Below are 10,646 nucleotides of genomic sequence, written 5' to 3' on the forward strand. Positions count from 1 at the left end.
AGAGAGTTCCAGAGGAAGGGGGCAGATACGGAGAAGACTCTGTCACCCCAAGTCCGGTGCTTGGTCCTTGGTGGAAGGGACAGGAGGTTGGCATCAGAGGACAAAATTCATGTAAACATGAATTTTGTTCATGTTTACAGAACAAAAACCCCAAATACCATACGACAAATTAATTATGAATCTGATTAAGGCAATTATATGTGACACTATTTGATTTTTGTTCAGTCTTTTGATTTATTTAGTCATGAACACACTTAAATCTACTATACATGGCATCATAACATAAACCAATCATTGAATTAACCCAGAGTAAGGTGACGGCAAAAATCATTATATTTGAATTGATGGAAACATCACTGGAATATTGTTACTCACAAAAACTCACATTCAATAATGAAAATATAAACAGGGGAGGATTTAAGAATCACTTGAATCTGTAAATAACAAATGTTTTAACACACTGACGCAATGTCATTGATTTATGTACTAACTTTGCTCATACTGATTAAATCCAAAAAGGTCAACGTTCAGCTGGTGGCAGGAGACAGTGCGGCTTTGCATGAGTTAAAAATGGTGAAGGACTACCGCTGCGGTGCTAATACTTTATCAGTTTTATGTGGCCTGGTTTAGGGTGGTGCAGCCGCTGCATGGTGGGGAAATGTGGTTTTCTTACGATAGTTTGTTCTTTTGAGTTTTTGGTTATCAAGTTATGTATTTTGGCTTAGAGCATGTTCATGTTTTGATACTGTTGCAGATACCAGCAGAAACGGATGGGTCAAGGTTCAGTTTTCTATCCAAGAGCACCAATGAGGACTCGAGACAACAAGGATCTAACCAATCACAACTCACAACTCCTGAGAGGTAAAACTCTCTCACTCAGTTCAAAGGAAATTGTTCAATGTTTTCAGGACCAAACTTCATGTTTTAACAATACATACTGTAATTGATATGTTGCTGCATGGAGTTGATACAGACTGTCTTTCGTACAGGATTTGGTTTCTCAGTAAATTCCTGAGAAAGCGGGCGCCTAAATATTCCCCGGTCAACGACCCATCAAATACAACAGGTGACCAAAAGCAGCAAAGCAGCCATCTTAATATATTTAGTTGTACAATGCAGAGTATTAGAAATATACTCATACACTTTAAATATGAAGCAAAAGGGACAGTTGAAAGCACTGTAGTAAATGTATGTAGGACAAGGTCTAAAGGAAAGAGGAAACAATCACAGTTTATTATATGCAGTTTTTCTTATGATGTTAGTGTTTACTATATAACAAGTAGAGTTTACCATCATACATCACTGGTTAACACACTTATTCTCTTTACTGCCATCTGGGGGTTATTTTCTGATCATCTTGAAGAACAAATCCTACCTTCATCACCAGTAGATTTCTTGTTAAAATGTTTAATTGTCATGTCAGACTAATAATGCCACATCTCCCTCGTCTGACTGCAGTCACCTTGGCCAGCTACAGTCCACATCCCTACCACAGGCCAAACCAGGACAGTGAGAGGGTCAGTCGAAACCCGACCATTCGAATCAGCCGGGCCACACGGGCGTTGCAGTGCAACACGTCTCTGGAGCGCGAGATCACCGACCCCAAAGAGCTGAGAAACCTGGACGAATTCCTCGGCAATCAGGTGAGATCCACACCGGAGGAGGAAAGCAGCGAACTCAGGTTTTACTTTAAGCACATTCAAACCTTGACACACATATGGCTCTCGTGTGTTTCTACTGTAGATGTGCAGTTTTGTACAGTGTTGTCATATACTGGCCTCCATCTTTTTATCAACACTCAACACTTTTTATCTATCCACAGAATAAACATACATTTAGCACACACATCCAGCCGTCATGGATGGGGCAGTGTGAGTGGCTGAGGGGCGATACGGTGTACATGACCAACAACAACAATGTTGTTAAAAGTGGCATTATGAAATTAAACTGTGGGGAAAAAACCACTGTGAAATAACTTTGGTAAAAGTGCTACAGAGTCGTTTTAAACTACATTATTTTGTAAGCATGCAAGATTTTAAAAACAGGATTAATGATTATTTTAACTGTTAATAAACAACTTTATTTATTCATTCATAAATAATTGAATTCAATTTGTTGTTTTGTTTTTACATTACATTATTACATTACAGTCATTTAGCAGACGCTTTTATCCAAAGCGACTTACAATAAGTGCATCAACATTGGTAATCAAAAGAACTACTAGTCACCAGAAGACATAAGTACATTTCCTTTTCCCAAACAAGCATCTAAGAGCATGAAGCAGAGCATAACTCAGAGCCAAAGTGCAGTGCAGAAACAAGAAAAACAGTTAGTGCTATAAGTAATACGAATACAATAAGTGCAACAAGCTAGTATGAAAACAATAAGTGCTAAGTGAAAGGCTCAGGGTAGCACTTCCTGAAGAGGTGGGTTTTCAGCCTGCGCCGAAAGATGGGCAGCGACTCTGCTGTCCTGACATCAGTGGGAAGTTCATTCCACCACTGTGGGGCCAGGACAGAAAACAGCCGTGACCGGGTCGATCGGCCGCCAGGACCTCTGAGTGACAGGGCAACCGATCGCCCCGAGGCAGCAGAGCGAAGTGGTCGGGCGGGGGTGTAAGGCTTGACCATGGCCTGGAGATAGGAAGGAGCTGTTCCTTTCACTGCCCTGTAGGCTAGCACCAGAGTCTTAAACTGGATGAGCTCTTACAGGGAGCCAGTGTAGAGAATGGAGAAAGGAAGTTGTGTGGGAGAACTTGGGGCGATTGAACACCAGGCGAGCTGCGGCTTTCTGGACAAGCTCCAGAGGTCTGGTGGCCGACGCCGGGGCTCCGGCGAGTAGAGAGTTGCAGTAGTCCAGGCGGGAGATGACAAGAGCCTGGATGAGAACCTGCGCCATCTCGTCAGTCAGGAAGGGACGAATCCTCCTGATGTTGTAGAGCAGGAATCTGCAGGAGCGTGTAACGGATGAAATGTTTGCCGAGAATGACAGTTGGTCATCCCGGGTCACACCCAGGTTCCTCGCAGTCCGAGTTGGCGTCACCACGGTATCATCAATGGTGATGGACAGGTCCCGGTGCGGGCAACCCTTCCCCGGGAGGAACAGTAGCTCAGTTTTGTCTAGGTTGAGCTTGAGGTGGTGTGTCGTCATCCACTTCGAGATGTCAGCCAAACACGCAGCGATGCGCGTCTCCACTTGGGTGTCCCCGGGGGGAAATGACAAGACCAGCTGGGTGTCATCGGCATAACAATGGTAGGAGAAGTCATGCGAGCGAATAACAGAACCCAGAGATGTTGTGTAGAGCGAGAAGAGAAGGGGGCCCAGAACTGACCCTTGCGGAACCCCCGTAGTCAGCATGCGTGGTTCCGACACGGCCCCCCTCCAGGTCACCTGGTAGGATCGACCCGTCAGGTAGGATGCAAACAGGGAGAGTGCAGAGCCTGAGACGCCCATCCCCTCGAGGGATGAGAGGAGGATTTGATGGTTCACAGTGTCAAACGCCGTAGACAAGTCCAGGAGAATCAGGACAGAGGAGAGAGAGTTAGCTCTCGCGGCGCGAAGCGACTCTGTCACCGCAAGGAGGGCCGTCTCTGTCGAGTGACCCACTTTGAACCCGGACTGATGAGGGTCCAAAAGGCTGTTTTGGTGGAGATAGGAAGACAGTTGGTTAAAGACAGCACGTTCAAGTGTTTTGGATAGAAAGGGTAGAAGAGAAACCGGTCTGAAGTTCTTGACATCAGAGGGGTCAAGTGATGGTTTGTTCAGAAGGGGGATGACTCTGGCGGCCTTGAAGGCCGTGGGAAAGCCTGTAAGTCTGTAATTTGTACTTTTATGTGCCATTTATTTGCTGCCTTCTTGGGAAAGACTCCCTTCGAAAAGAGATTATAAATCTCGGTGGGACTATCCTGCCAAAAGTAAAGGTTCAATAAAAATGTGCTCAATTTTATGTGTGCAGTTTTGATATTGGTATTGTATCAATTTACTGGTCAATGTACACAGTTTTTGATATTTATTTATATACATATTTTAAAATGCCTTATTTTTATATAAAATATATGTATGTGTTAATTTTCATAGTGGAATAGTTACATCAATTTTATTATTATTATTGTCCAATCTCCAAAGAATGTTACCCCGGTAGCCGAAAGGTTAAGGCACAGGCCACTTAACTGTCCTTTGTTGCTTGCTATGCCCCTCTCAAATGTGAAAAACCCTGTGTTCCACCTGTTCATACTTTCCTCGTCTTTGTCCTCAGGTGAATGAGCTGCGAAGTAGAAAAGATCTGTCACCAACAGAGAGCATCTTCCTCTCAGCCACCATGCAGTTCAGAGATACCATCAAAGGAATGTACTCCGTCAAGGTCAGTTCAGCTTCTTCCTCCTCTGTACAATCTAGAAAGTAGAGGAACAGTATTTTGCACTTTTTTTATAGTTGTTGACTTACCTTCTGCAGTTATTTTATAGGGTTTTGGATGTTGTTATGTAGATTAATTCAGGTTTATTTTACCATTAAGTCACTTATTCTTGTTCTGCTACTGAATGTCTTACAAACGAGCCAAATTAAGAAGGTGGAAAGTGGTCACTGACTTTTCATGAATACTCTGCGACCAACAGAAGCCCCAAATTGGCTACAAAGATCTGATGAAGGGCTACCACAACAAAGTGAACACACTAGCAGGGTCCAAGAAGAAGACGGAGGTCTCGTTGGTGGTCAACTTGTTTCAGTCTGTGCTGGACGGCTTTATAAGGGGCGAGCTGAAACGAGTGGAGTCTGAACCAGCCAAGGTAAATCTGAGATTTTCAGTCAATCATCAGTCTCTAAACGACTTGGTGAGTATAAACTATCCCTTGACTCGTTCATAAATCTCACTTCTGGCTTCTCTCAGGCCACAAAGACGACGAAGAAGAGGAGGAAAAAGGACAAATGTGTACGTTGAATATCATTATCTGCATTGTGAAGTTTTTGCATTGCACATCCATGTAAATCATCCCAGTGCATTGTCTGTACATCCTCTCTCTACAGCCTAATAGTCCTCTGGATCACCTGTTCAGCACATACCAGGTGAACATTATGCAGTCGTGTGACTTGTGTGGCTCCTACATCTGGGGAATGGAGAAAGCCTACATGTGCAGTGGTGAGTTCAAAGAGCTGCATGAACACAAAATGTGACGGCATTGTTTTTTTTGTTTTTTAAATGTTCAAAACTCTTTTTTTTCTCCCCTCTGTTTTTTTATTTTCAGCTTGCAAATTGATATGTCACAAGAAATGCCTGTCCAATATCATCACAAATTGCTCGACACGGCGTGCCAGACAGGTAGAGTAACGTTTTTACATACTCCTACAAATACCATATTATGATTGAATAACTTTATTTTAACCTCCTCTTGTCTTTTCTTGTGATAGGATGACAGTGTACCAGGCTCACTTCACTTTGGAGTGCAGGTGTGTGTCCTCACCAGTAAAGCCAACCCTGTGCCCAAAGTGGTGGAGTTGTTGCTGATGCACGTGGAGCTGAATGGCCTCTACACGGAGGGTATCTACCGCAAGTCGGGCTCAACCTGCCGAGCGAGGGAGCTCCACCAGATTCTGCAGACTGGTAAGTAATTCTCTGCAAGGACAGCCACAGGATTTCCCATATTCTCTCTACATTCTTTCTTTTTTTTGTCTTTCTTAGTCTAAACTCCTTTGTTATTGTGTATGTTTACTTATTTGTTTTTGAAATTACGCAAAATAATAACTTCAGAACTCATGATAAATTGTATGCTGTGTTTTTAAAACTACAAAACGCAATACTTTTAATCACATCCTTTGTCCCCTGATTATGAGAAATGAAAAGTCATAATAATATTATTGTACGCTTTTTGGTGCGTTTCATCCGTGTGTTCTGTTTTGTGGCATTAGATCCTGAAGGGCCATGTTTAGACAACTACCCCATCCACACCATCACAGGTCTGGTTAAACGTTGGCTCAGAGAGCTGCCGGACCCCCTCATGACCTTCTCCCTCTACAGCGACTTCCTGCATGCCGTGGGTGAGTAAATATTGATGGTATGTCAAACTGAAAAAAAGCCAATCCCCACATTGGAGAAGCTGCAACTAGTCATTTCTTTTGGCTTATTTGCTAGAAAATGACTTAACGATGACTCAATTATTCCAATAGTTGTCAATGAATAAGAATAATGCTTTCCGCTTTACTTGTCATAAGTGATAGGAATTCCTGATATGAATGTTTACTCTGACCAGTTTTTTTAAGTTTATTGATCTCTAAGTCGATTAGTCAACTAATCTGTTATTTTGGGACTAGTCATCTAAGATTTCTTTAGGCAATTAGTCATTTTTTTAAAAGTTTTTTTCATGCTGAATGACCTATTTCAAACTTATGTGCACTCGTAAACTTACAAAGTATTGTGTTGCTTTTGTGTGATTCTTTGTGGAGAACCTTGTTTCTACAGATCTGTCGATTAAATCAACTAATCGATTAGACATCAAAATCCTTTGTTTGAAGGACAACCCTGTTGATCTCCATGTTTGTTTACCTCCAGAGCTGCCAGAGAAAGCTGAGAGGATAAGGGCTGTATACCAAAAGATTGATGAACTTCCGCCTGCCAATTACAACACGTTGGAGCGACTCGTCTTTCACCTTGTCAGGTAGGACGATCCCTTATTCCCTTATTCCCTTCTTCTGCGTCTACTCATTATCTGTAATGCTTACGTCCTGTGTTTTGCCAAAACAAAAAGATTTCCACATTATTCTAAAATGTTTGATGCAAAGAATCCTCCACTCCTCGCAGTGATTATTTGATTCCGTTGTTGACTTGTGTGAGATAAAAGTCCTTTGAGAGCTTCATGTGAGTGTCTTTTTTTTTAGGGTTGCAAAGGAGGAAGAGCACAATAAGATGTCACCAAGCTCTCTTGCTATCGTGTTTGCCCCCTGCGTACTGCGTTCACCTGATGTGGATGACCCCTTCCTGGGTATGAAGGATGTGGCCAAGACTACGATGTGAGTACCGCACACTCCATTAAACCTTCAGGAAATTTTATTTTATTTATTTGCAATACAAAGTGGAAAGAGTGCAAATGTAAGAAGTCTAAGATAACAATAAGGTGCAAATACAAATACATACATATATATATATATATATATATATATATATATATATATATACACAATCCAAAAATGTTTATGGATCATAAAGATATAAAGAGGTCATCGGTAGGGATCAGTCTAGGTGGGGTCGCCTGGCTTCAAAGTACTCTGTGTGCTCTTGTTGGATACACAGTATGTATTTCTAGAGATGGACATTGTGTTTATGGGGGTGTATTCATCTTTGACCGTGTTGCCTGCAGGTGTGTTGATATCCTGATCTCTGAGCAGCTCAGACGCTACAATGAGAAAATGCAGAATATCCAGGAGCTGGAATACGCAGAGGCCCTGGCTGTCAATCAGCTCAAACTGAGGAGACAAAACACGGTGAGAGAAAACTTCAAGACCAAAAGAATAACACCCAGGTCAAGCAGCCTCTGTCAGTCATTTAAATTTCAGTTTTTACATCTGTCAATCTGGCTGGAATAAAATCTGGGAGATTGGCAGTATAAGACAGAGTTAGCCACTGTCACCCAATATTTAATGCATATAATGTTTAACCAAAGAAAAACTCAAAATCTCCACCTTTTTTGCAGCTAAATGACTTGATGGATAAACTTTTACATTCTTAAGAGTATATTACAGTAATATCAATTTTTTCTGGAATAAAATTAATCTGATTTGAAGCCAGTGTCTTAATTTATCAGCTGAAACCCAAACCTACTCCAACCACTGTGATCTCTGTGCAGCTTGTTGAAAAGCCTTCAGCGCTGGATGTTCCAGCCCAAACAAATCCTGACGAAATGGAGAGGACCCTCATCGATAGGATCAAATCCATCAAGCAAGAAAAGTGAGCTGAGATTTTTTTTCATTGAAGTGAAATGCCCGGTGGGTAATTCATATAAATGACATGAGTTTGAATAATAATATCTTGTTTTGTTATTTTCAGGGTGGAGTTGGCCTGCAGGTTACCTGACCTGGAGGAAGACCAATCTGACAATGACAACCTGGACTCATCGTCGTCGATGAGCTCAGACAGTCAAGAGGACATCCTGGGCAGCCTGGACTCGGAAGGTCAGTAGGGAGGTATGGTATTTTCACCTTCCTATGGATTTAAAGAGACAGCTCACTAGAAAAAAAAGAAGAAGACAACATGTTGATGTGATTAGGTTGTTTTTTCACCAAACTGAGAGAGAGAGAGAGAGAGAGAGAGAGAGAGAGAGAGAGAGACACGCACACACACAAGAAGGAAAAACAAATCAATCCTGCTTTTACATCACACCACTGCACACTTCATATACTCTCTAACTATATACAGACTGTTCAACCTCAGTAGAATAACTGATTATATTTATATCAAAAGTCTTTTGTTCATTGTTTCCAAAATTAAGCTACAATATCAAACCAACACAAGAATGTGGGATTGACTTTGTGTGAGTGTGTATACTACACTACAAGCTCATACCAGAAATGTTTGCCAATCTGATGTTTCTCGTACCAGGAAAGGTCACCATGCGATTGAAGAGCCAGAAACCCGACTGCCCACCTAAACCTGCTGACCTGGCGCAGAGAGTCAGAAGTCTGATGTTTCCGATAGATAATGATGCCCAGAGAGAGTTCGCACCAGGACGAATGACAGATGTTACCCAATCCATGTGCTTCCTGCCCGACCAAGACAGACCCTCCCCCCCCGAAGACCAGCCTCAGATCACCAACAAAACTTCCAGTAGGAGCTTTGATGACCTGGACATCCCTTACATCGATGAGGATGAAGATTTAACCTGCACATAACACCACAAGTTGTAATAATTGGAATATTCCCAAGTGTGTGTTAAACGATTTGTGAATGTCAAAAAAATATCTGTGCACTTTGTTTTGTAGACTTTTTCCATTTTTCAATGCTGCTATGGAAACAAAGTGCTTTGTGATGGTAGATCGTACGGACTATCCCTTCAGGGTTTTTATAACTGATCTGGAGAAGAACCAATAGTATGGACCACTAAGCCTCTTTGTATTGTATGCACACTCTATGTGATTTAAAACATTTAAAAGATTTCAGAAATGTACAGTTCACATTTTATAAAAAGTAGGTACTTGTGTGAAGCTGTGTGACCAGTCTAGAGAAAAACATGGTGAGCAACCCCCTTTACTAGTGAACATTATTCTGAGCTCCACCACTGTGGTATTAATGGGATTTTATGGTGTTTTTGGGGGAAAAAATGTCTTGTAAATGTACCAAAAAGGTTCGTAGGAGAATCGGAGTGCTTCTTAATTATACAGAGCGACATTGCGTTTCGGGGCATTGCTGTTCATCTAAAACTTTTTTTGTTATGTTTTTCTGCTCTTCATGTTCCTGTGGTATTGCTGTGACTGACCACTGATTCAATTCACCATGGTCATATTGCTGCCTTTTAGACTGACTGAAAATACCCTCTGTAACTTCTCTTGGCTGTGCAGTTTATTAACAAAGTAAATGTTTTGTCTATACATGTAGTTGTTTTTTTTTTAATATGCATGCCTGTACATTTTATACCGAATAATGCATATTGGGGTGAACATCCTCAGGGTTTGATTTTTGTGTAATAAACTGACCATTTTCAAATGTGTCATGCTGTATTACAGATGTCTATAACCAATAATGCAGCTTTGACAATGACAAGTCTCCTAACAGTATATTGCATATTCTGTTCAAACATTAGTTATACAAAAAAAAAATACTGTACATGAAACACTGCACAACATAAAAAAGAACATGAAATGTTGTCTGAACAGAAACTTATCAGTTCGAAACAAAATGACCAGAGTATTTCGAGATGCTATATTACATTTATTCCTATGGTGCTTTTTCCTGTCTCTATTCTATTTATTGAAAGACCATGTTCTTGAATAAAGACAGGGGAAGAAAAACCCGATAGGTTCCATGATTTGTTGCTACAAATGTTTACGTTACTGGACTACACTACCAGAAATTGTACAATAGATTTAATATAAAAAATGTAATATGATTTATTTTGAATGGTTAAATAGATGAAACATATCTGAATTCAATCATATTTTGAATCATAATCATATAAACAATAAGCCAAGAAAATGGATTTTCTCCTGTTTTCTTTAATTTGAAATGAATTTCTAACACTTTATTTAAGTTAATAAAATGTAAAGCTCTATAGTTTACATTGTTTGCTTTGATGGTGTGTGTCCTTTTATTTACTTTTGAACAGGTTTCTAACCCATTACTACACCATACTGTGCCATTTTGTAATTTTTATGGTGTTTTTTTTAGCAATATATTCTCATTCATGATTTATTCCATGAAGACATATATAATGTATTATTGTGAGCCTGCATTGTATTTTATTGGGTTGTGTCGACGTCTGTTATGTTCTACTTATTTTTCAGTACATAGATGGGGGACAACAACCTAACCTTTTCAACTTAACAAAATATGACAAATAACATAATATATATAAAGCAGCACACATACAAAAACATCACACTTTATCATAGTATGGGCACTTCCAAAGTAGGTACCAGAAAAGGTAATTCACCCACTTTTGTCAACA

The 10,646-nt window shown here is 40.6% G+C and overlaps 1 protein-coding gene across 4 annotated transcripts in view; it reads left to right on the plus strand.

The window, feature by feature from the left end:
• The window catches only part of LOC137892452 (myosin IXb), a 31,087-nt gene extending 21,398 nt beyond the window's left edge, over window positions 1-9,689 (plus strand). For 3 of the 4 annotated variants that reach the window (XM_068737574.1, XM_068737575.1, XM_068737576.1), the window contains 16 exons: window positions 755-861; window positions 990-1,066; window positions 1,459-1,643; window positions 4,256-4,360; window positions 4,614-4,784; window positions 4,886-4,927; window positions 5,023-5,134; window positions 5,241-5,314; window positions 5,404-5,596; window positions 5,902-6,030; window positions 6,542-6,647; window positions 6,868-6,999; window positions 7,347-7,470; window positions 7,833-7,933; window positions 8,033-8,157; window positions 8,585-9,689. In XM_068737574.1, the coding sequence (XP_068593675.1) occupies window positions 755-861; window positions 990-1,066; window positions 1,459-1,643; window positions 4,256-4,360; window positions 4,614-4,784; window positions 4,886-4,927; window positions 5,023-5,134; window positions 5,241-5,314; window positions 5,404-5,596; window positions 5,902-6,030; window positions 6,542-6,647; window positions 6,868-6,999; window positions 7,347-7,470; window positions 7,833-7,933; window positions 8,033-8,157; window positions 8,585-8,874 (2,073 nt within the window). In that variant the 3' untranslated portion in view covers window positions 8,875-9,689. Of the gene's footprint in view, window positions 1-754; window positions 862-989; window positions 1,067-1,458; window positions 1,644-4,255; window positions 4,361-4,613; window positions 4,785-4,885; window positions 4,928-5,022; window positions 5,135-5,240; window positions 5,315-5,403; window positions 5,597-5,901; window positions 6,031-6,541; window positions 6,648-6,867; window positions 7,000-7,346; window positions 7,471-7,832; window positions 7,934-8,032; window positions 8,170-8,584 lie in introns of all 4 variants that reach the window. The other variant, XM_068737577.1, reaches the window with a different exon arrangement.
• The last annotated feature ends 957 nt before the right edge of the window (window positions 9,690-10,646 follow it).

This window comes from Cebidichthys violaceus, unplaced genomic scaffold (assembly GCF_023349555.1).
Source record: "Cebidichthys violaceus isolate CVI_PGR_0920_01 unplaced genomic scaffold, fCebVio1.0.p SCAF_8, whole genome shotgun sequence".
Classification (NCBI taxonomy): Eukaryota; Metazoa; Chordata; class Actinopteri; order Perciformes; family Stichaeidae; genus Cebidichthys; species Cebidichthys violaceus.